Below are 25089 nucleotides of genomic sequence, written 5' to 3' on the forward strand. Positions count from 1 at the left end.
GACTTGGTTCGTATGGATATTTGTGTGTGAGATTTCTATTATAAATATTCTAAACCTGATTTATTATAACCAAAAGTTCGAGAACTGTTTAATTTATTTAGGTAGAGAGGCTATTTTTAGTGCCAGAAATCGCATTCTAGTTAATTTCCAAGTCTTGGTGAGCTACAGTTACAGAGATATAGAAAACTACACTTTCACATTCTCAGATTTTGAGGTTTAATTATATCACTGTTTAAGACTTAACCAATTCTATATCTAGAAATAACCCAAATGAACCTCTACAGCTGATAGATTTACGGGAAAATCTCGAACTTGCGCTTTCAACTCCGCCACGGTTCGTTTTGAACTCGATTCACGAAATTTATTTCGAAGCAATTGTTGACAGGAAACTTAAAATTAGGTTTTTTAGTATCCAATCATTATGTATGTTTAAAAAATAGTCTATGTTTTGACTATTCTAAAAATATTATTACAGCTGAAAGTAAGCTCTGTAGAACCCTGAAGAAATCGTGGTATAATTTGCAGGATAATAACCACGAGAAGGATGGGATGAGTTCAAGAATATAAAGAAACAAAATAGTGCTCTCTAAGGTTTCAATATGGATAAAATTCAGAGCTAGTAGTTCAAATAATATAGACCTTTCAGAGCCAAACATTAATTATTGTGCTTTCCAAAACACTTTAACCCATATTATTTGGTAATAAAACTAGAAATATTGAACTCTAAAACGAAAATCGATAACCTCACACATCGGATATCATTCATTTATTCATTTTACATCTAACCCATATAAAATCTTCTAAATCCCAAAATTCTACATTCAGACGTTGATATACTATACTTGTTACATGATGCATGCAACAGTTCCTAAAGCACACTTTCTCATCTGCTTAACATATTTATCCTTACAGATCATCTTTCTCGCGCAAATGACCAGCCATAACCGTCATCATATTTATTCAATTAAGCACTTGATCCACCCCCGAACTGGCGAGGGAATGTCAATAAAATTAAACTGGACTTAAGCACTTACAAACTGCTTACAAGCTCCATAAAGTCCACTCATAACAAACACAGCCAAAGTAGAAACAGAAACGAAATGCGAGAAAAAAAACTAAGTGAAACTAAAATACAAGTATTTGACAAATAGAAAAGAGAGGGAGTTGCAAAAACCAAAAGCGACGATAGAAAGGTAAGAAAGCATACGTTTGAAGAGCAACAGCCATGAAATTGTTATGACAGAAAGATAAGTTTGCAAATGAAACAGAAACAAAAACAAAAACAACAGCGAACATATGATAGTGGCGCAAACAACAAACGAACCAAAACAAACAGCGCACAACAAAACAAACAAACTATTATACATATGAACGAGGAAAAAATACAAATTTACAATATATGGAAACATAGTTCATAATAAGCTGCAGATAACAGCGAAAGAAAAAAACGATGAATATGTCGAAACACAACGCAACACCCCGCCTGAGCGACTGCTGACTGACTCACAACTGACTGAGGCAACACTTGAGGAACTAAACAAGCTAATAATCATAAAACCTAATGACTTTGAACGATGGAATTGCGTTTGCGGAGATCATTTCGAGTGTGGCAAACTGGCAGCAGTACGCGCATCGCAACACCCAAAACGATGCGGTAGGTGGTGAAAATGCCGGTGGCGTGAACTATGATGAGCACTCGATGGTGTCGCGTTGCATGGCAATAACATTGCTGTAAGCGTGAGGGCGGTTAAGGCGAATTGGTAAATAGACAGACAAATTCGAAAAAAAAAAATTTCGAAAAAAATTGTTATGTAAAAACTGAGATGGTAAGGGATTAGGCGCCAGCGGCTGGATTTAGGTTACTTGGTGTATGCGGCGTACAATATAGAAACATTGCTGATGCTTTTTGAGAAAAAAAATTTAAACTCTCGTTATAGAAACATAGAAAGAAGTACTTGGTAGTCGCTTGGTCACATAGATCTTGAACTTTTTAATGCTTACTAACTATTAAAGTCTCTCATGTTATGATTTAGAAAAACAAGGAGTAAATGTAACAATTAGTAGAGTAAATAAAAAGACCTGGAAAGCATAAAATATGTGTTTGAAGCCAAACAGTTTTTTGATTTCTTCAATCTCAAGTAGTGAGGTCAATACTTCTAGCAAAAAACTTACATTTTGAAGAAACAACAATGTCATACATTAAGTTTAAAGAGGGAATATAAAAATGGACCTCAACTAACTCGTATACCATTTCTCAGTGTTTATACCAGTTTATGAGAGTTATACCAGTTGTTTATTTGATTCACCATTCAACACGATTTGACAAATCTAACAAATTAGGCACATTTTTCAACAATTTTTACTGATACTGGGTATTACAACTGGTACAATTTTGGTATGAAACCTAACTTTTGCAACTATGTCAGCAAAACCCATACGATACATTTCCCCACATAAGCACTTGCGTGCGTTGGGTGTAAAAACACAAAAAAAACCTCTAAAATGACGCCACTCCAAGATGACTATACTAATAAGCTCAGCAGATATGAGTGTGAAAAAAGCGGAGCGATTAATATGCAAGCTTCATTGCATTTCGCAGACGTAAAACCGTATGGGCGCCCGGTGCGACACTTTGTTTCGTAAAAGCTGAGCCTGAGTGGATGGTATAATTTCGACAGCGAAATGTGCTGATTTGTAAACCGTAACCGCAAATTGACAAAGTGCGAAGCGTGTAGGACGTGGAACTTTCTTTTGTGATCTTCAGGTGGTAGGGGACGCGAAAAAAGTGGAGTGCGTGTTGGTGTTGCTGTAAAACATCAAATGAAATGAAATGGGGCGTTGAAAGTTTGCATTGCTGGGGTGTTGCGCGCGAGCTGCTGCTGGCGTAATGCGTTTTTAACGATAATGATAACGGTAAGTGTAATGCGAATGTTAACAGAGATATGAGAATGGCAAGCTAGTGAAAATAACTGCACATGCAGATACATGAGTAAAACATACATGGCACATTTGTGCGTTGTTGGAAGTATGCTTGTGTGTACATGTGTGTGGAAGCATATGTACATATGTGCAACACTTGTGGTGAAAAAAAAATGTTGAGGTTAAAAAAAATTTCATTTATAAAATTAAATTAATTTATATAAATTAAAGCAATTAATAAAAAATAAATAAATAAAGAATTAAATTAAACATAATAAATTTAAAAAGAAATAAATAAGATAAAATTGGAGTAAACTTAAAAATAAATTAAATTAAATTAAAAAATAATTATATAAGTAAATTAATTTAAATAATATAAATAAATACCACAAAATTAATGAAATGAAGTAAAAATAATTTGTAAAAATTTTAAATAAAATCAAATTTAATTAAATTAATTATAAAAAAATTAAATAAAAAATAAATAAAACTACTATACAATTTTACAAATATAATTAGTAAGAAATACAAATCATTTAAAATAAATTAAACAAAGTAAAATAAAACTAGCTTTAACTAAGTTAAATTAAATATAAAAAATAATAATGCATAGTTCAATAACAAATAAATTAAATAATAAAAAAAGAAGAATAAAATTATAACTAAACTAAAATAAAAATAATTAATTAAATTAAAACAAATTAAAAAAATATAAATGATATGTACATATGTATAGTAAATTAATTTAAATTATATAAACAGATATCAAAAATTTAATGAAATAAAGTCAAAATAATTAAAAAAAAAAATAAAAATAAACAAAAACATTAAAATGTTTAAAAAATTATTTAAAAAAAATTCAAAATATAATAATATACCTAGAATATAATAAAAAATTAAATTGAATTAAATTAATTAAACTTAATTCTAAAAAATTACAAAAATAATTAACTACAAATGCAATAAATTTAAATGAAATTAAACAGAGTAAAATACAACTTGCGGAAATGAAAAAAAATAAAAATGTGAAAAAAAACTTAAACATTAAATATTTTAGATATATGTAAATATATTTTTCAAATCATTGAAAAACTTAAGTAAAATAAAACAAATATAAAAAAATAAAAAAATAAAAAAAAATATAAAATAATAAAAATATAAAATAATAAAAAGTTTAAGAAAAATAATCTGGAATAAAATAAAAAAAATTAAATGAAATAAAATAAATTAGAAATTAATTAAAATAAAAAAAATTAATTATAAAAAAATTAAGTAAACAAAAAATAAAAATAATTAAAAAACGTTACACACAATATAAAAATTTGCACAAAACTAAAAAAAAATTAATATGAAATACAATAAATTTAAATTAAATTACAAAAAAATAAAACCAGCGCGAAAATAAAAAAAAAAATAAATAATTCAAAAAAAAACAAAAAAATAAATAAATAAAATTTTTTAAAATTAAAAAAAATTATTTTATATTTTAGATAGAAATATATTTGTAATAAACAATAAAATTTTTTAAAATTAAAAAAAATTACTTTATACATTATTTTAGATAGAAATATATTTTTTAATAAACAATATTTATTTCATAGTTATTTTTATATATAAAATGTATTTTGCTATCAAAGTCAGTCTATTAATTTTTTAAATTTTATTCATGAAATTCAAAGTGCGTAATTATTTCAACAATTTCAGCTAATGGTTTGTGCCACATTTTGCACTTGTTGCATTTTTTTATTTCTTATTTTGTTTTTATTTCATTATTTATTGATTATTTTTTTGCCGCTTCACATAACATGCAGCGTGATGTCATCATTCGGACGCTCATTCAATATTTAGCCGAGCAGTTAGGCGACTGGCAAAATGGCTTTTTACAGCTCCTTATGGATTTCAACAGCGACAAATCGCGCTGTGTGAGTGCAATTTTAAATGTGGCAAGTCGGTCGCCAGTCGCTCACTCGTTGCACATCATCGTAATATATCTGTTATTGTATTAATATTACTCGGTGCTTGTTGTTGTTGTTGTTCTTGGCGTTCACCAAATTATTGACGACTTGGCGCCGCTGCTGCAGCGCTGCTGGGGAGCCTGCAACATTGCAACATGCTGTAAAAGGCGCGAGAGATGCTGTCATCGACTACGCCAACAACAATAATAATAGCAGTGCAACAACAATGACGAAGCGCTGAGCCACTAACAACAACAACAACTACCGCAGTTGACTGAAGCTAGCTGCCTGCCTTATATGACAGCAGCAATTGTTGTTGCCGGCTGCCTGCTGACGAATACTTTGCTGCTGGTGATGCTGTATGTGTTGTTGTTGTAATGCATATTTTTGTATGCTGGCAACAGTTGTTGAATTACAACATATTAAATAATTTTTTTCTTGTTATTAATTTTAGTTGATTTTATGGCACTGCCAGCCAGTCCATCGTGTTGTCTGTTGCATGTGTGTGTGTGTGTGTGGCTGTGTTGGTGATGAGCAGCAATAATGCGTTGCCACGCAATTTCCGTACGTGTTAAAATACATGCAGACAGACATTTAAATATATAGCACACTAACACATACAAACATACATACATATGCATGCAGCTACTTACGAATCTGGCAACTCTCTTATGTTTTGTTTGATTGGATAAACTTGTAAAAGTGAAAGTCGCCTTTTAATGCTTTTTCGCGAATATTTTAAGGTTTTATTCGCAACTAAAAATGCACGGCTGTCGTCGCTGGGAAAATCGGCATATACCGTTACAAGACAGGATTTTTATGTAATATGCGTGTGATTCATGCGGCAAGCAAAACGGGATTTCGAGTTATGATTATTTTTGTTTTATTTTTTTATACAAATTTTTTGTTGTTGTTTGTTTTTTTCACAATAATTTTCGATGTCTCAAAATAATTTTATAGAAAAGTGTTTAATATTAAAGAGTTGAAGCGGCAACGAAGACAGAAATTTGAGTATAACTAACTGTATGTAATGCGCACACACACAAACAAACATATTTATACATATACAAACGAACATATGTAGATACTCTGAAACCATTGCAATGCGATTCATGCAACGTGTTGAGATCTTGGAAATTAGATGAGAAACCGCAGCTGGCAATGGACAGTGACGCATTATGAACTCCAAAAACACAACAGAAACTGTCGTAAATTACAGCAAACACAGATAATTGCATAAATGTGTGTTTGCAACACACAAAAGTACATATGTATATGTATGTAAATACTTGCAACAACAACTTAGAATCAACATGCCCTTCGTTGCACTTGTTGTTGTTGTCGCCGCATAAACATAACGGCTGCTGGCTGCAAAATGTGTCAATTGCCTGAAATTTATTAATTTCAACGTTGCAAAGAAAATGCAACTGCCATTGCCAGGGACATGGACATGCAATGCGTGCAAACAAAAGCAGCAAAAACAGAAAAAAGCAATAATTTGCGTTTATATGCTTCGCAGCCAGACAACTTTCGTTCAGCTTCCCCACGCTTCCACACTTTTTGAAGACTTTTGCGTTGTTGTTGTTGTTTCAATACATTGTGTTGTTGTTGTTTCACTTTTGGCAACTGCAAAGGTTAACCGGGTGATATGTGGTTGAAATGCGAGATTATCGTGCGTAGATAATCCAAAAAACTGAAATGGTAACGCTGATATACAGTAGGACCTGGTTTAGCATACTCAGGTAAATAAATTAATTTTTAATTAAAACAAGCAAAAAACAGTCGAAATTGATGTTGCACCGAAGATTATAGCTTCACCATTCACAAATAAAAAAGTTTAACAAACAAGAACTCAATTTGGAAAAATCCGTTTGTATGGCAGCTATATGCTATAGTGGTCCGATCCGAAAAATTTCTTCAGAGATTGCATCATTGCTTAAAACAATAACTCATGCCAAATTTCGTGAAAATATCACGTCAAATGTGAAAGTTCTTCATACAAGCACATAATTTTGATCGGCCTGTTTATAAGACAGCTATATGCTACAGTGCTTCGATCTAAACAATTTTTTCGGAGATTGTGCCTTTAACTTGGAAAATAATCCGTACAGAATTTCGTGAAAATATCTCCTCAATTAAAAAAGTTTTCCATACAAGCACTTTATTTCGATCGTTCAGTTTGTATAGCAGCTATATGCTATAGTTGTCCGATATCGGCGATTCCGACAAATGAGCAGCTTCTTGCAGAGATAATGACATGTACAATCTTTCTGATCGATATCTCAAAAACTGAGGGACTAGGCTCGCCTATATACGGACAGTCAACGGAGCGACATACAGACTTGGCTACATCAACTAATCTCATCTCCGACGTTTCCATATGTTTTTAGTTTGTCTGACTCTGACTTTGTTCTTCATTTTTCTGTTTACTACTGTAATTTCATTTACTCAAGTAACGAGTTGAGGTCCAGCAACGTATTGAAGACACAAGACTAGTGGCCAAAAGAGATGTGTTGCGAACCTGCAGCAATCGACCGCAATTTGAGTCATAAAAGTGACAGTTTCATGAATTTTCAAAAAAATTAAATTAACGACATATAAGAAAACAGAAGTCGCCCAATCAACGCAGCAGTCAAATGAATGGGACGATTCGCAACCGGCAGCTGTGGTTAACCAAATGACTTGGCAAAATCCCACAGTAAAATGAAGTAAGAAAAACCTCGCGCAGAACTGATCGTTTTGGGTCGACAGCGATTACCGAAAATGTTTAACAAAAAACCACAAAGTCCAACCATATTCAAGAATAACCGTTTGCTTTTCCAGACCAACAAGTTGGATAAAAAAAATATGAAAATCTTCAAACAATCAAGCCTATAATATCTAAACTGAAAGCCTGATCTAACAATCAAGCCTATAATAACTAAACTGAAAGCCACTTAAAGACCAATCACAGACTAGTCATATTTCAAGCCACACAGAAAATTTTTGACAACCGCACGGCAGTGACATTTTATTCGCGCTTCAACTTCGAAAGCCAGTGCGCAAAGCGCCCGAAGTTAAACTGAGCTGGGACTCAAAATGACGAGCGGATGAAGCGAGTTGGCATAATTACTGTAAACGCGCAATGACACTGAAGTTGTCTGCTGCAGCAATACACATATTTTATCTGCAACCACATATGCATATTCATATATAGGCTGGTGTTGTCAGTCAACGCCTCGGCCCGTCATTTAGTCAGCCATTCTTCATACACACACACTTGGCTGCCTTCTGGTGATCACATGTTGTTTCATTGCGTCGCTGGTTGGTTGGTGTGAATCCACTATTGGCCGGCTGAAGTCATTGCATTTGACATTGATGATGATGAAGTGCGTCAGTGATGACTACAAATTTCACACAATTTAAATTGCAGGCGCAGTTTTCTGCAGAAATCAAATTGCAACAGGGGATTTGAGGGAGGATGCGGGGGGTATATTAACACATTTGTGGCAACAAATTAAAGGCGAAAACTGGAAAATGGCGTATAATGGCTGATGAATGCTGCTGGGCGCTTAAAATACGTAAAAAGTAAATTTCATATAAAATACAGTGTTGTACATTAAAATGGAAACAGCTATTTTTTGACGTATTTATCGAAAAAACGGAAAAAATTTTGATGGGCGCAAAAAATACTTAAAAATTTATTTTTTCCTAAAATACAGTGTTGTGCATAAAAATGGAAACAGCCTCTTATTGACGTATTTATCGATAAAAAGTTTACTCCAGTTAAAACGAAGAATACCCTTGAAAAATAATAAAGTTGTCATACAAGAACTTGATTTTGAACGTTTAGTTTGCATGGCAGCTATGTATATGCCATAAGGTACGATCTAAAAAAATTTGTTTTGAGGTTATACCATTGCTTTGGATTTTTATCCATGTCAAATTTCGTGAAGATGTCTCTTCAAATAAAAAAATTTTCCCTACAACAACTAGATTTTGATAATTCAGTTTGTATGACAGCTATAAGTTATAGTGGTCCGTTCTGAACAATTTCTTCGGACATTCTGCCGTTGCCTTATACAATACACCAAACCAACTTTCGTGAAGATATCTCGTCGAATAAAAAGGCTTTCTATACAAGAACCTGATTTGGATCGTTCAATTTGTATGGCAGCTATATGTTATAGTGGACCGATATCGGCGATCTCGACAAATGAACAGCCCCTTGCGGAGAAAAGGATACATACACAATTTCATAACGATAACTCAAAAACTGTGTGACTAGTTCGCGTATATACGGACAGACAGGGGAACAAACGGGTAAACAAAAAGCACAAAAACAACAAATCAATAAAGCTTGATATATAGTCCATGCCAGATCATATAAAACCGAAAATTCTGGCTTGCAAAAAACCAATAAAGCCACTTACATATAAGTAGAGTAATGTTGCATGCAACAGCCCTTTGCAAACAGGTCTACTGCATGTTGAAAACACATTTGGATATTTAAGGCAGGTAGTAAATATAATTAAAAAGTTTACCAGATTCTCAATATAATGTTTAACTTAATTGTTTATTTTGTTTCGCTTTTTGTGTTGTTGTGTTTTTTTTTTGTCAATTTCTCTTCGTTTTTGTACAAACAAACTACAACCAGCGGCGATAGCCTGCGCTGCATCAAATGAATATGCTAATAAATATAAATGTAGCAACATGCCGTGCAACAATGGCGAGCGAAATCCAAAATCCGCTAGAGAAAAACGTAACAACTGCCACAGAATGATGAGGAGAAATGGTGGGTAGGGCAGTAACCACCCACGCCTCCGAAATTGTGCACACAAAAGATATACAATTATACTCATACAATATGTATGTATGTATGTATGTACATATATGTAGGTGGTTGTGAGGAGGCAGATGGATGACATTGCAAATTAAACTGCGCCGCAAACAGTTGCATGCAACAAAGTAACAGGAATCATGCAAATATAAGTATAAATAGCGGCACAACACAGTAGTAAATGTTTCGGTGGCCTCAGGTAGCAGTGCTTGTAACACCATATGTACATCTTGGAAGGGAAACTCTTTTGTAACGGTAAATAAATTAGTGGCTATTTCATGCCACAATCTCTTGTTTGCAAGAATCTAGAGAGTGTGTGAAAATTAATGTATTTTTGGTTGGCTTTATTGGATTGTAAACGTCGGAAACGTAAATGATCAGCGAGACAAGCTGGGTCGATTTAAGCATGTCCGTCTGTCTTTATATACGCGAACTGGACCCTCAGTTTTTTAAAATATCGTTCTTAATTTTTGCACACGCTTTCCTTCGCCAAGAAACCGCTCCCTTGTCGGAACTACCACTATAGCTTATAGCTACCATAGAAACTAACCCCTCAAACTCAAGTCCTTGTATGGAAAACTTTATTATTTGTCGAGACATCTACACGAAATTTGGCACAGATTGTTGTGTAAGGGAACGCTATATTCTCCAAAGAAATTGTTCAGATCGGACCACTATAGCTAATATCTGTCATACAAACTGAACGATCAAAATCGAGTTTTTGTATGAAAAACTTTTTTTTTTTGACAAGGAACCGTCTCAAAATTTCTCGTAGATTATTATCCAAGGCAATGACACAATCTCCGAACAAATTATTCAAATCGGGCTACTATAGCATATAGCTGTCATACGAGCTGACCGATCAAACTCAAGTCCTTGTATGGAAAACTTTTTTATTTGGAAAGGGATCATCTCAAAATTTCTCACAAATTATTATATAAGGCTATGCTACAATATCCGAACAAATTGTTCAGATCGGACCACTATATCATATAGCTGCCATGCAAACTAGATGATCAAAATCAAGTTTTTGAAATTTTTTTATTTGTGCTTTTTTTTTTTGTTCTAAAACAGTATATTAAAGAGCATCTCCCGCAGGCGGCCATCTCACAAACCAACTTAGAAGCCAGTAGAAACTAAAAAATTTACTGCTGGGTTACAACTTCAACTTTCATATACCCATGCATATGTAAAAATATATTTAAAATATAGCATATAGACCTGGATAAATGGCAATGAATGCGAAATTACACCAACATTGCGAAGAAACGGTGGGCAGTGGGTGCTTGTGGGCGAATTTGCTGCAGTTCAGACAGTCGAGATAGCAGAAATGCAAACAAACTACAACAACAACGGTTGAATTGCAACAACTACAAATTTTTCGTAGGCTAACTTGCAAATGAAGGCAAAAAAATCGACACCTAATGTTGCAACAATGATAACCAGTGGCACTGGTGGATATTTGTAGGCACACCCGCTGTTCACTGCTTGCCACATGCAACTTAAACAACCTTTGCACAGCCAGGGTGCACATATAAGCTTACAACATATGTATATGTATGTATTTATATAGTGACATTATGTGTAATATATGACGGTACACAGGCAATTTTCATTGCCAACAGACAATGCCACATGTGCAACTCCATCCATGTAGACTCCGAATTGCGCTTGCACTTGAAAGGCTTTATGCGCTCTGGCAAAGCTGCAGTTTTTCGCTTTTATTCCAAACATTTCTTTTTTCTACACTACAAATGTTTTGTTATTGTTGTTGTTGTTGCATGGCTAAGCGGCTTTGCGCCAACTGACTGTGGCATACACCCACACGCGCGCACCTACACATAGTCGTCCTCGACGGCATAGTCCTGCAAAATGTCAATGCACATATACACACATAGGCAACTACTACATACAAACGCGTGTGTGTGTGTGACTTTAGGCTTTTATGGCTTGTCGCCGCGCCAGCCAGAAAATTGCAATCAATATTGTGCCTCGGCCAACAACAACGCAGCGCTGCAATGACACTCATAACAACTACAAATGCACATAAGTACATATATGTACATACATGTATGTGTGTGTGTATTACAAGCCAATTCCTGCCAAGTCGACAATGGCAGCTGCTGCAGCGTTGCCGACAGCTTTTGCAAACAACTCCATATGCCAGCAATTGTGCGTGTGTATGTGTGTGTGTGCTGGTCTCGTACGTGCATACAACGGCGTGGTGGTAAGCCAGTTGCAAAAACAACAACAGCGAATTGACAATAAAAAGCGACAGTTTTGTATGTAGCATTTATCCAATTTCCTCTTTTATGTTGCAATAATGCAAGCACACACGCGCACACATACACATGCGCGTACATGTGAAGGGCGCCTGGCGCAGCTGCAGCTGAAATATGTATGTATGTAGTACTCGGCGGTACCCAGTGAGCCAGCAGTTGCAACTTTTTTGCTTTGAAATGGCATATTCATTTACAACAATAAATTTACTACGCTGGCTTTTGACATCTAATTCCTTGTTTAACTATTTTTATTAGTTACCAAGCAGTTTTATTGAGCGCTTTAGGCTGGGAACTTAGTTTAGTAATTTTTGGTTCATAAAGACGCTTGAAAGAAGATGGCATTATTAGAGAAGTTTGTAGCTTATTATTAATTGTTAAAGCCATAACTGTTTCCTATTAGCCAAACCTGGAGAGCTGCGAATCGAACAGACAACTGGTATAAAATATATGAAACTGGTATAAAATATATAAACTGGTATAACTAAATATAAATAAAATAGCAAGCGGTTGGGCGACTTTTATGTGGTATCTACATAGTTCAAGGAACGAAAGCAACGATTTTTTTGCAAGCAAATTTTTAGACAATATAGCAAGTAAAAGAAAAATGGCCAACTGAAGACGACAAACATTGAAATTAATATGGTAAATGTTATATTTTTTCAGTAAATTTTTATTTAATGGAGAAAAAAAAGTCCACAAACAATTTGAAATTAATATGGTAAATGTTATATTTTTTTTTCAGTTTTTAATGAAGAAAAATTCACAAATATTTGTATATTTCTGATTTTTATGTCAAAATATTATTTTTTGTCTCTAAGTTTCTCTAAAAGTAATATATCCTCATTACAGGGTATATTAAGTTGGTCACGAAGTTTGTAATACCCTGAAGGAAATGTCAATGAACCTATAAAATATACTTATACATATAGATACAAATGATAAGCGTGCAGAGCTGAGTACATTTTGTCATAACGGCTGTATGTATACACGAACTAACTGTGCTGTTTTCGAAATATCGATCTGAAATTCTGTACACATCTTTTTCGCCGCAAGAAGCTGCTCATTTGTCGGAACCGCCGATATCGGATCACTATATCAAACAGTTGTCGTACTAACTGAATGATTGGATTCAAGTGCTTGTATGGAAAACTTCGTCATTTGACAAGATATCGTCACGAAATTTTGCATTGGTTATTGCCTAAGGCAATAGTGAAATCTTCGGAGAAATTGTTCAGATCGGATCACTAGAGCCATACAAACTGAACGATCAAAATCAAGTTCTTGTATGGAAAGCCTTTGTAGTCGACGAGATATCTTCACGAAATTTGGTACGGATTATTGTCAAAGGAAACGACACAATCTCCAAACAAACTGTTCACATTGGATCACTATAGCATAGAGCTATCATATAAACTGACCGAACAAAATTATGTCCTTGTATGAAGAACTTTTTCATTTGACGGGATAACTTTACGAAATTTGGTTTGGGTTATTGTTTAAGGTATAATGCAACCTCTGAAGAAATTGTTCAAATCGGTCTACAAAAGCATATAGCTGCCATACAAAATGAACGTTCAAAATCAATGAGAAAGATCAATTTATACCATTTTAGGCTAGAAGAAATGCAACTGTGAAAGGTGTTACAGCTTCGGCGCAATCGGAGTTTAAGTTTAAGTTTTTTCTTTTTCTTTTTGTTTTTTTTTGTTTTTTTTTCGTTTTGAAACGATTTTTTTAAGAAAATTCTTTCGTTTATACTTTTTAAACAATAAAATTTCTTGGCAATTTTTTTATATAACTACAAATATTTTTTTTTTTATTAAATATCATAAAAACCTTTTATATATATTTTTTCTAAAATGAAATAAAGGTTTTTGACGCGTTTTCTCGAATGTTCTTTGATGTATTCCAAAAAGGTAGGCATAACAATTCCCCTTTTCTAGGAATTTACAGAGCTTGTTAAGAGAAAAAAGAGAAAATTGGTTTGTTGTTATTGTTATAAAATACAAACATATTTCTGAAATGTAAACCAAAATGTTACAAGTCCAATCATTTAAATTAAATATTTCAAATTCTCCCCTGAATTCATCACTTTCAAAAAAGCTCATTGGGCTACCGCAAGCAGTGGTAACCAGAGTCATACTTATTTTCAGACAGAGAGTGAGACAACAAAACTGTCAAAGAAACAGTCATAACATCGACAGTTGAACACACAAAATGACAGGCGCTTGCAGCAGACAGTGCGCGGTCCACAGAGAACTTCCATGGAGCTTTCGAAAAACAAGAATGTGCGAAGCGAAGAGTAAACTGCGGATTGCAATTGCATTTGCAGCAACACACCCCATTTGAAATCTATTAAAATGAGCCCTTTTAGTGCGAATGAATGCATGAATGAATGACTGGCTGACTGGCTGGCTGGCTGCATGCGGCAGCCGTGTGTGGGAGTTGGCAACATGCGTGGGTCGTGTGTGTGTGTGTTTATTTATTTTCAAATGAGTCTGCGTGTGTGAGCGACTGTGTGATGTGTTTATGTTTGCGGATTTTATAAAATTGCATTTCAACCCGCAATCACTTGCAGCGCTCCCTCCGCAGCAGCAGCGGCAGTACAGACGCCAGTGAAAAGCTCTCATCTTCTGGCGTTGCGGCACAGTGAGTTTAGTTTAGTACTACACGGCTTTTATTAGCCCATTTTGTTGCAACTTTGATGCTTTATATCTCCATTGCTCCATGGAGGAAGCATTGCATGCCAGCAAGAGCAGACAGCAGTTGCATGCCACAAGCACATACATACATGGATATGCATACATGCCACTTCGCTTGGACACTGAACTTGAATATGGAAATTGTCTGCATTACTGTTGTTTGCACACTGTTACGGTTTTATTGCAACAACATGCATTGCCACAGCGAACCAATGCGTGCAGTGACGTGGCAGCCTGCTGTGCACTGCAGCCGACAGCATCTAAGCGTATAGATGAGTTGGCATGTCGAATGTCAATGCATACATTCGGGTGATTTACGATCATGGCCGTTGGACCCTTTGCATTTTGCATATTATCTGTCGCTGCTGCTCCTGCTGTTGAGCGCATTTGCGTGTTGCCGCTGGGCGGCCACAAGTTTTGCTTTGGTGCACCAAATGACCCGCCGGTCCCATTATTGTCCATTGGGGTCCACAAAATCGCGGGTAAAATCAAAGTTGCATGGAGCTGCACACACACACACACATACATATGTATCTACCCATAAGCCTGTCCATATACTGCCATACACAATATTCGGCAAAAAAAGACAACACTGTGTAACCCAATTTTTCTGCGCTCCTTTGGCTCTAAATGCCTTAACCGGCTGGCCGCCACTTCCTGTCGTTAAAATTTCCAGTAATTTCTCCATTCTGCGACCCTTTATTGGGCATTGTTTATACGAACTGCACTTTCACATACTCTCAAAGCCTGCTTTGGCTTTATTTCGTGCGGTTTTCATGCTTATTTTGTTATCAGTGTATGTTGCTCGTACTGTTTACATACATACATACATACATACATATGTACATGCTAGCCAAACAACAAACAAATCACACTCTCGATTCTTTGTCTACTTTCATTCAATTAAGCCGCTGCACCCTCAGCGACCTCTTCGCCTGGGCTATCTCTATTCGCATTAATTTGCTTGCAATAAATGCTTGTCTGGGTCTCGGTCAATGTCACTCCCTGGTCACACACTAAATAGCGTTTATCTCAGTGCATTTTCATAGTGGATGCCACAAGCAAACATTAACATTATATCATAGGTATGTAAATATATAATAATTAATGAACTGCCAGTGATTTTATTAGTTGTTGTGGTTAGTTAAGCTTTCTGGTTTTTCTTTCGTAACAACTGATTAGCCGCTTTTTCAATGCTTCTAACCAGCTAATAGTTTGTGGCGTTATTTGAAATTGAAGTTTAAAAATGCAGTTGCTTAGAAACACCGACTTTAGAAAAATACATGGCTTTGGAAGCTTTCATATTCCAAGAAGCTTTGATGTCACAAAAAGCTTTCACGGTGAATGAATACTGCTGTCAAACCTAGTGCAGCACTCATTCACAGCAAAGTCCTTGAAGCTTTTACTTGCCGCAAAGCTTTGATACCTAATGCAGCTTTGAAACTACAAGCAGCTTTCACATTTAAAGTAGCTTTTAAAGCAACAGAAGCTTTCTTTTACAACTAAACTTTCATGCCCGAAGAAGCTTTCTCATTTATTATGAAAAGCTATCATGACCTATGAAAAAAGCTATCAAATTTATTTGCTTTCAGGAACAATAAGTTTACTTGTTTTAACGAGCATTCATGGCATTTAAATACATAAATTTGCTCTCAGAAACAGCTAAGCTTATTTCTTTTAACCAGTTTTCAAAACATAAAAAGCTTTCACGCCCAATGAATACTGCTTTAAATTTTCTAGAAGCTTTCATTAACAGCTAATTCTTTGGAAGCTTTCATGGCTCATAAATATTGCTTTCAAACGTCTCAAAAATGTCATTCACATCAAAGTTCTTGAAAGCTGTAACCTTCGGTAAAGCTTTCACACTTAATGCAGCTTTAAAATTACGAAAAGTCCAATGTATCATTTAAATCACGAGGAACTTGCATGTCCAGAAAAGCTTTTACATCATACAAAGTTTTCACGAACTTTAGCAAAAGCTTTCGTAGTCAATGTACATCATTTTAAACAACGATGAACTTTCATGTTTAGAAATGCTGTTATATCCTACAAAGCTTTCAAAATCTTAAATAACTTGCATTCACACTTAAAATAATATTATTTGAATTTTTTTTGGAAATATCACAAGAAATTTGTTGACTTAAAAACTTTCCCAGACAAGAAAGCGGAAATGGCATAAGCTTCGTAAATAAATCAGAGCATTTCTCTAAACAAATGTATTGATGTCAACGTTAAAAGCATTTGCGACTAATGATTTAAAAGAAAAATAAAGAAATAGAATAAGTAAAACAAAAATAACAATGAGGTTTCAACTATAAAGCCAAGCAAAGCGGAAGCATAAGAAGTTCAAAACGAAATTGTAATAAGATATAAAACTTCAATGAAGTCGGTATTGTGTTCTTTTTGTAGTCAATTATCTGACGAACTGTCAAACTGACTGACAGACAGAACGCGAGCAACACAACGTTAGAATAACAAAAATGCTAGACGCAAACGAAAAGCACAACGACGCACATACACAGACCCAGACCCAGACCAACACCAGATGTAAGAGCGCCGTGGCAGACATGAGTGGTTCCATTATAAATAAATGCATATAAATAAATATGTATGCGTGGAGAGAAGTCGAGAAAAGCGCGCGAAGCTCACTGCAGTGGCGCGCTTATTACCGTAACGCTTGGCAATGCAACAACGACACGGGGCAATCGCCTCCAGTGCATGTGCACGAGGCGGCTGCTTGTCTAACCGTCTGTCTGTCTGACTGCGTATCGACTTATTTGGCGAGTTTGTGTGGGAGTGCTGGCTTTAATTAAAACTTGCATTCTCAAATGCAGCAGCAGCTCCGGCGAAGGTGGCGGCGACGGCAACGGCGACGAGCAATTGTGATTATGATGACGATGCCGTAACGATAATGACTGTAAAGACACTGGCAATTGAGGCTGAGTGGTAAATCGTGAAGAGAAAGAAGCGCACAGAAAAACAGTTCGAAGTAAAATATTATAAAATAAACCGCTTTTTGTCGCTCACTTTCCCATCATTGATGCTTTTTGGCTCGAGATAATGCTGCCGTAACTTATCATATAAGCGCGTAATTGGTTTGCGGCGTGTTGGTGATAAATGAAAGATTTACAGTTTTAAGGACTAACTTGACCACTCTATGTCATTCAGTGCGATGAAGGCTTAGCTTATTGATAGGATTATAGTTTTTTCTAGAAAAAATTGTGTAAGCTGATAAGTGCAGCGGCAATATATTATCAACTAACGGTAATTCTACGAAACAATTTTCGAAAATTAATTTGAAATTAATTTTAATTTATTTTATTTCTAGAATGGAACTTTCGTTCTTAGAGACAAAAGTATTTAAAAATTACTGAATTTGATTTGATGATTAAATCGACTTTTTGACTTAAAAAAATCTATTTTTTTGGCATATAACGGGTGATCCAAGTATAATTACTTTTTTCATTGTGAATAGTGTCAAGCTATCATGTTATTTATGTTCTTTATCGGCCTACTGAGCGTACACCATCACTCATCTTGAGACCCAGCATTCAGCAATGGAGAAAGAGAGTGCACACGAAGACTGTGGAGAGTCGATTCGTCGCTGTTCACAGCAACTCGGACGGACGTATGGAACTACTTGGCGCATTTTACGTCGATATCTTAAATTGAAAACGTACAAAATACAGCTTGTGTAAGAACTGAAGCCGTTTGATCTTCCTAAACGACATCGCTTCGCTCTATGGACTTCTGAAAAGTTAAAAGAAGAAGATCCGTCGTTCTCGAGCCGAATTTTGTTTAGCGATAAGGCCCATTTCTGGCTCAATGAGTATGTAAACTAGCAAAATTGCCGCAGTTGGGACGAAGAGCAACCTGAAGAGATTCAAGAGCTGTCATTTCATCCAGAAAAAAAGAAAGGTTTGGTATGGTTTGTGGGCCGGTGGAATCAGTGGTCTATGTCACGTAACCGTCAATAGCGACCGTTATTGCTCCCTGATAACCGACTATTTGATGCCTGAAATTGAAGCTCGTGATCTTTACGACATTTGGTTTCAGCAAGACGACGCCACATCCCACACTTCACATCAATCTATGGATTTATTGAGAGTACACTTCGGTGAGCAGATAATTTCACGTTTTGGGCAGGTCAATTGGCCACCAAATTCGTGTGATAACACACCGTTAAACTTTTTTCTGGGGGGATATGTAGAATGAATGTATGAACGGATAGACGGATGGGCCATCTGAGACATAGGCGCGGCCAACATTTGAAGGGGATAATCTTAAAAAAATAAATGCCAAAGAATGTTCTTTCGAATGATAATACACATTTCTCATTAAATTTGAAGTTTAAGTGTTTTTTTTTTCTTTAAAAAAGTAGGGAACCTTGAAATGAATCACTTTAGCACTTTGCTATTATTCAGAGAGAAATTTATCTGAATTTGTCGAAAACCAAAAGCAAACAAAATAATTAAATAATTAGCAAGCATAATTGATCGTTGATTTTGAGCAACTGCAAACGCCAGCAAAGACCTTGGCCATGAGCGCGAGTGAAATTTTGAAAAGCAAATTGCTAATAAGAAACACAAAATATCATTTGAAGTAAGCGAAAATGGAAGCACGGCGAAACTTGAAAAATTCACCATGCAAGGGTGAGGATATAACCGGAAGAAAGAGTATTTCTTAGTATAAATACACACCCGCATATGAATATGTGTGCAACCGCACTTAATGAAACATTTTGACTAGTCTAAAAAAAAAATTGTTTATCAACAAAAGCGACATTTATCAGCAACGCAGCGGAAAGGAATTGAGCGCAATGATAAATGCCGGCACAATTTTTATTTATTTTATATTTTTTTATCTCTTTTTTGCACAGAAGTCGAAGACACGTGCGTAACAGCGAGAAGAAAAGCAAATATGAAAAAACACACAAATTAATAATGCCAAAATTCGAAAAGCGTACAAAATAAAATCAGCTAGAATCAGCGCGGCGAGCGGTGCCCGAGTGTAAAACAGCGCTATGTGACGCTGTGTGCGCCGATCAACTCCAAAAGCGTTTTGTTGCGAATGAGAAGAATAGAGATAAAAATGAAAGTAAAAAACGAAAAATAAATGAAGCTTTACATTTTTTATTAATACAAATAAAATAATGAAGAAAAAGCAAAATTTTCATAAACTTGAAAGTGTGAGAAAATAACAAACGCGTAGATTAGAATTTGGATGTTTTTATTACAAGAAAATTTAAAGCAAAAAATAAGTATAAAATTAAAAAAAAAATAAAATAAAATTAAAAAAAAAATAAAAATAAGAAAAATAAAAAAAAACAAAAAAATAAAAAAAAAAAAAAAAAAAATAAAAAAAAAAAAAAAAAAAAAATAAAAAAAAACATTTCAAAAAAAATAAAAAAAAAACATTTCAAAAAAAATAAAATAAAGAAACAAAAAAAATAAAATATAAACGTTTCAAAAAAATAAAGAAAAAAATTAATAAAAACAATTTAAAAAAAGTTTTGCGGCACCAGAACCACGCGCTTTGAATCCAGAAATTGTTTATTGTGGTTCACGAATTTTATTTTCTATTTTTGTGTTTTTGCCTTAGCGCTATATCTTCTCAGCGCAAAATCAAGCAATTAGCATACACAATTTATTTAAAATTATTCTTTTTCACGAAAGCGAATGTGGGCACACAATAAGCACACAATGAACATACTTTGTTGCTGTACATATGTAGATATATGCATTTGTGAGTATTTGTATGCGTATAAGCGTGTAAATAGAGAACGTGATAGAGTTCACATAACGAGCAGAACTTAACGCCAGGCAGATTGGCGAATAAATGGGTGACGACATGTCAGCAGCGGTGGGTGGGGTATTAATAGAATATTAATAGTTTTTTTTTAATACATAGAACAACGTTTAATTGATAGCTACAGATACAAGTAATGGATGGTGAGTAATGAAATAGTGTCGGGATTTAAGTAGGAAGTCGATTTTTTGTTGCAATTTTTTTATATTTTTTTTTAAAAAGAAAAGAAAAAAGAAACTAATTATTCTGATTTGAGGCACATAATTAAAAAAGCACATTGGAATAATTATTTAGTAGGTGTTAGAACAGATGCTTACTCTTTAAAATTGTGTTAAAATTATTATCGAACAAGAAATTATTATCTACATTATTAATATTCATAATCAATTATATTATTAAAAATTTATAAAAAAATTTATCTAATAGAAAATATTTTTTTTAATAAGATTTAGTATTCATTTCTATTTTTTCATTTTATAATTCTTATATATGTACATATGTACATACATATGTACTTAAACAGTATTATATTTTTTATTTGAAATTTCTTCCTTTAGGAAATACATATTTACATATGTATGTATATATGTAAATATGTGTATTTGTATATACCACAGCTAGCTCTTCTACATAACTTCATACAATATTGCTGACAAATAACACCCGCAAAATTGTACGAAAATGGTGCAAAGAAAACACGAAATTGTAAGCACAACAATAAGAAATGGCCTTGAAAATAGAGGCACAAACTAATTCATAGGCGAATATAGTGTAAAATAAAACATAAAAAAATACTTTTGAAAGTGAAGAACAAAAGACAATAAAGAATTACAGATTAGAAAAAAACGTATTGTTGTAGCTTTTGTTGTTGTTTTGCAAATGTAGGCTTATTGCTTGTTTGCAGAATTGTTTTGCGTAAAAATTGTAAAGAACCACTAAACTACTTTTGATTCCAAGGAAAGAAGTAAAAAAAAAAACGAAAATTCACAAAACCGGACGCGTCGAAGCATGAATTAAAACAGAAACCAGCAAAAACAAAATAAAAAAAATTATAATTAATTCTCCGAGCAGTAACGCGGCTGTGATTGTTGCTATTTTTGTTTGATATAACTGACAAATTATTAAAGTTTTTCGAAGGAAATGAAATAGAACAACTGTGAAAAAATATCGGCAAAGGGAAAGCAAAAATAATTGTAAGCAAATAAAATTGCTGTTTTTTGTAAAAAAAAAAATATATAAATATGGAATAAGACGATTGGAGAGGGTGGATATATAGAAGATCTTTCACAGCTGGAGCAAAACACGACAGCACAAGCGATCACTCACAGCTGGAATGCGCATAGCGATAAAAAAAAATATCTAAAGCGATGACAATCAGAAGGTCGACGTTAAAGAGTTTTTTAGCTATGAATATTCAATTGAAAATAACAATCAAAATTAAAAAAAAAAATTGTCTACAGCTTTCATTATTGCAATTTTCACAAGCGTGATTATAGCTAAGTCAGAGCGTTCAACGTTGACATATTTTTAATAAAAAAAAAATGTGTCGTTATCACCGCAATTAAAAATATAATTATTTCTTTATCACCCGAATTAAAAAGAAATAAATAATTTGCAAAATATTGCTTTATTAAAGCAATACTTGCGTTGTTTATATTATGTTCAGCTGTTAATAGCAATTAAAATGTGTCAGCGACACGAACAAAATGACAAAAAAAAGTTGTTTGCGATTCTCCCAGACAAGAGAGCAGCAGTAGAGAATAAAATATTAATATATGCAAATTTATTTTATTTCCGACATAAAAATTTATTAAACTTGTTTAAATTAATAACAAATTTTGATTGCATCACATTTGTATAACACCTATAGCTACATTTAATTATTAACGAACCACGCAAATATTTCCATAGACAAATTTTATTTTATGAATTTATGCATATTAAAACTTACCGCACACGTTCCGAATAAAGTTCGACCTCCTTGTTCTTTTGCTGTTGCACCAAATGCGGATCGAAAACACTCAATTGTTTTAAGCCATTTAATCCATTTACGGCGCCAATGCCACCTACAATTGGTGTGGCTGCAGGCTGTTGTGGCTGTGTGGCAGCCAATAGTGCAGTAGTGCTGCGTTGCATTGTGTCGACGCAACCGTTTAATGCACCATTCAAAATACTTTTTGTGAGGTTATTTTGTTGCAACAAACTTTGCTGATATTGTTGCAATTGCAAATTATTTTGTTGATGTTGTTGCAATTGCTGCTGCTGCGCCTGCTGTTGATGTTGTTGATGAAGGTGTATGGGCGAAATGGAAATATCGGCGCTTGAGTGGGAGGCTGAGGGCGATGTCGAGCCACTGCCACCACCACTCGATGACAAACTGTCAGCGCGAGCACGCAAATCTAGACCCAGAATATTATTCAAAGAGGTGACAACTTGTTGTTGCTGCTGCGATTGTTGTTGTTGCTGTAGGTTGCCACTGTTATTGTTATGCAAACCTGAGCCAATAACGCCAACACTCGAGTTATTCAAAGCATTGATTTGATTATTATTGTTGTTATTGCAAATTATTGTATTCATGGCATTATTAGCGGTAGTTGGGTTATTATTGGTTTTGGTGACATTATTGGTGGTGCATATGGCGCTTATTCCATTACTAATATTTCCGTTTCCATTCTGTTGTCCGTTAAGCATAGAAATGGTCGATTGTGGTTGCTGCGACTGCTGATTAGAAACTTGCGTTGCTTGTTGTTGTTGTTGCAATGAGTGTTGGGCTTGTGCCGTTGCTGGTGACAATTGCACTTGCTGTTGTTGCCCATTTGAAACGATCCCATTCGAATTTGCCGTTGCCAATGCTGATTTTGATCCGTTGTTACGATTGCGTTTCTTCTTCTTCTTTTTATCATCATCCTCTGTGGTATTGCTACCAATATTGTTGACATTACCACCATTGACCAAAAGCACACGCTGTTGGCCAACTCCACCATTAATAGCCGTAGTGTTACCATTCACATTACCAAACTGACCGCCATTTAGTGTTGCACTTGATTTTTGTACCGGCGATGTCCACTCGAGGTCTTTGCGTATATGACCATGTCCACATTTGCACACACATGCCTTATACACCAAATCATAACCCTTCTTTGTCCACAAGTTTTGTGAGCGTTGACGATCTGACCACGAACGTGCTCGTCCCATAGTCTTGAGGGTCACCAACACAGATTGCTCCCACGAATCAAAGCATTCGCGATGCATATACTGTCCCATGTTACAATTCTCATTATTGCAGAGCACACGTACAGTGTCACTTAGATCGTCCAAAGCAATAAGAAAGGAACCGTCCACTTTTAAACAATCACCATTTGGATAGCAACAGCGAGTGTATTGATCATGAATATTACCGTTTACATTGCCATTCACATTATTACTGATATTATTATTATTGCTTATATTGCTGACGACATGGTGTGGGTGGTGGCCATTCTGAGCGCCGGAGGTCGGACCAACAGCACCATTAGTACCATTCAGCGTTGCATGTGTCAAATTACCCGTTTGCATGGGTGACATGTTGATGTTGTTGCCGTTGCTACTATTCAAACTGTTGTTGGAGTTATGATTATCGCTGTTGCTGTTGTTAGTGATCAAGGTAGAACCGTTATTGGACTCAAGTAAATTGGTCCCGTTGTATAAGGATGTGGAGTACAGAAATGCTTGAATATGTTGCTGACTTTGTTGCGGTTGTTGCTGTTGTTGAGATTGTGACAATTGATGTTGAACTAAAAGATTGGTGCTGCTGTTGGCGCTATTGCTGTCACGACGTGGCGCCATAAGTAGCATTTAGTATTTGGATAGGATGCCGATCTCAATGTTTGTAGCTTATTTTATAAAAATTTACTTTTATTAGTATTTGTTTGTCTTCACAGTAGAAATTTAATTTGGATTTTTTTTAAAGGGAGGCATGATTATCTTTCATATTTAAAATTATTTTTCTCACCTCTATTTTGTTCTTATTCTTTATTTTTATTGTGTGCTAAATTTTTAAAGTGAATATTTCTTTTTTTTCTGTCAATTTTTTTTATTATAAATCCATTAAAGTATAAATGCTTTTGAATGGTTGGGTATTATTTTCTTGAAATTTTACTGTGAACGTTTATTTCAAATACTATTTATAAATTTACCAGTTATATTTGAAATATGCAAATATTATGGCTTTTTGTAATTTTGTTATATTTTTATTTATACCGAAAATTTCGACTCTTCCACAAGGGGTAAATGCATTGCCATTACAATGCACACTTTTGCTAATAAAACTTGTTTTTTTTGTTTTGTATCAAAAGTTATATATTATTAATCCTTTTATTCGGATTTATATTTATATCAAAACATTATATTTATATTAGAAATTCATTCTTTAGTTTTAACTATATTCGATAATAAAATATCGCATCTTTATTATTGAACTTCGAAAGGATTTTTTAAACTTCATATATATGTACATATTTTTGTATACATTTCTATGAGTTCATAAGTATTCCGTTAATAGTTTTATTTATATCCAAGTGGATTCCTGAGTTTTGTTTCAATTATTTAAGCCTTTTATCTTGGCAAAC

The 25089-nt window shown here is 34.4% G+C and overlaps 2 protein-coding genes across 2 annotated transcripts in view; one reads left to right on the top strand and one right to left on the bottom strand.

Moving 5' to 3' along the window:
• Positions 1–24827, bottom strand: part of LOC126750813 (headcase protein) — a 235985-nt gene extending 211158 nt beyond the window's left edge. Inside the window, 1 exon segment of the mRNA XM_050460545.1 lies at positions 22434–24827. Coding sequence (XP_050316502.1) covers positions 22434–24316 — 1883 coding nt within the window. The 5' untranslated portion in view covers positions 24317–24827.
• Positions 1–25089, top strand: part of LOC126750859 (cecropin-1-like) — a 479399-nt gene that overhangs the window by 158424 nt on the left and 295886 nt on the right. The gene's annotated exons all lie outside the window — the stretch shown is intronic.

Source organism: Bactrocera neohumeralis, chromosome 2 (genome assembly GCF_024586455.1).
Source record: "Bactrocera neohumeralis isolate Rockhampton chromosome 2, APGP_CSIRO_Bneo_wtdbg2-racon-allhic-juicebox.fasta_v2, whole genome shotgun sequence".
NCBI lineage: Eukaryota > Metazoa > Arthropoda > Insecta > Diptera > Tephritidae > Bactrocera > Bactrocera neohumeralis.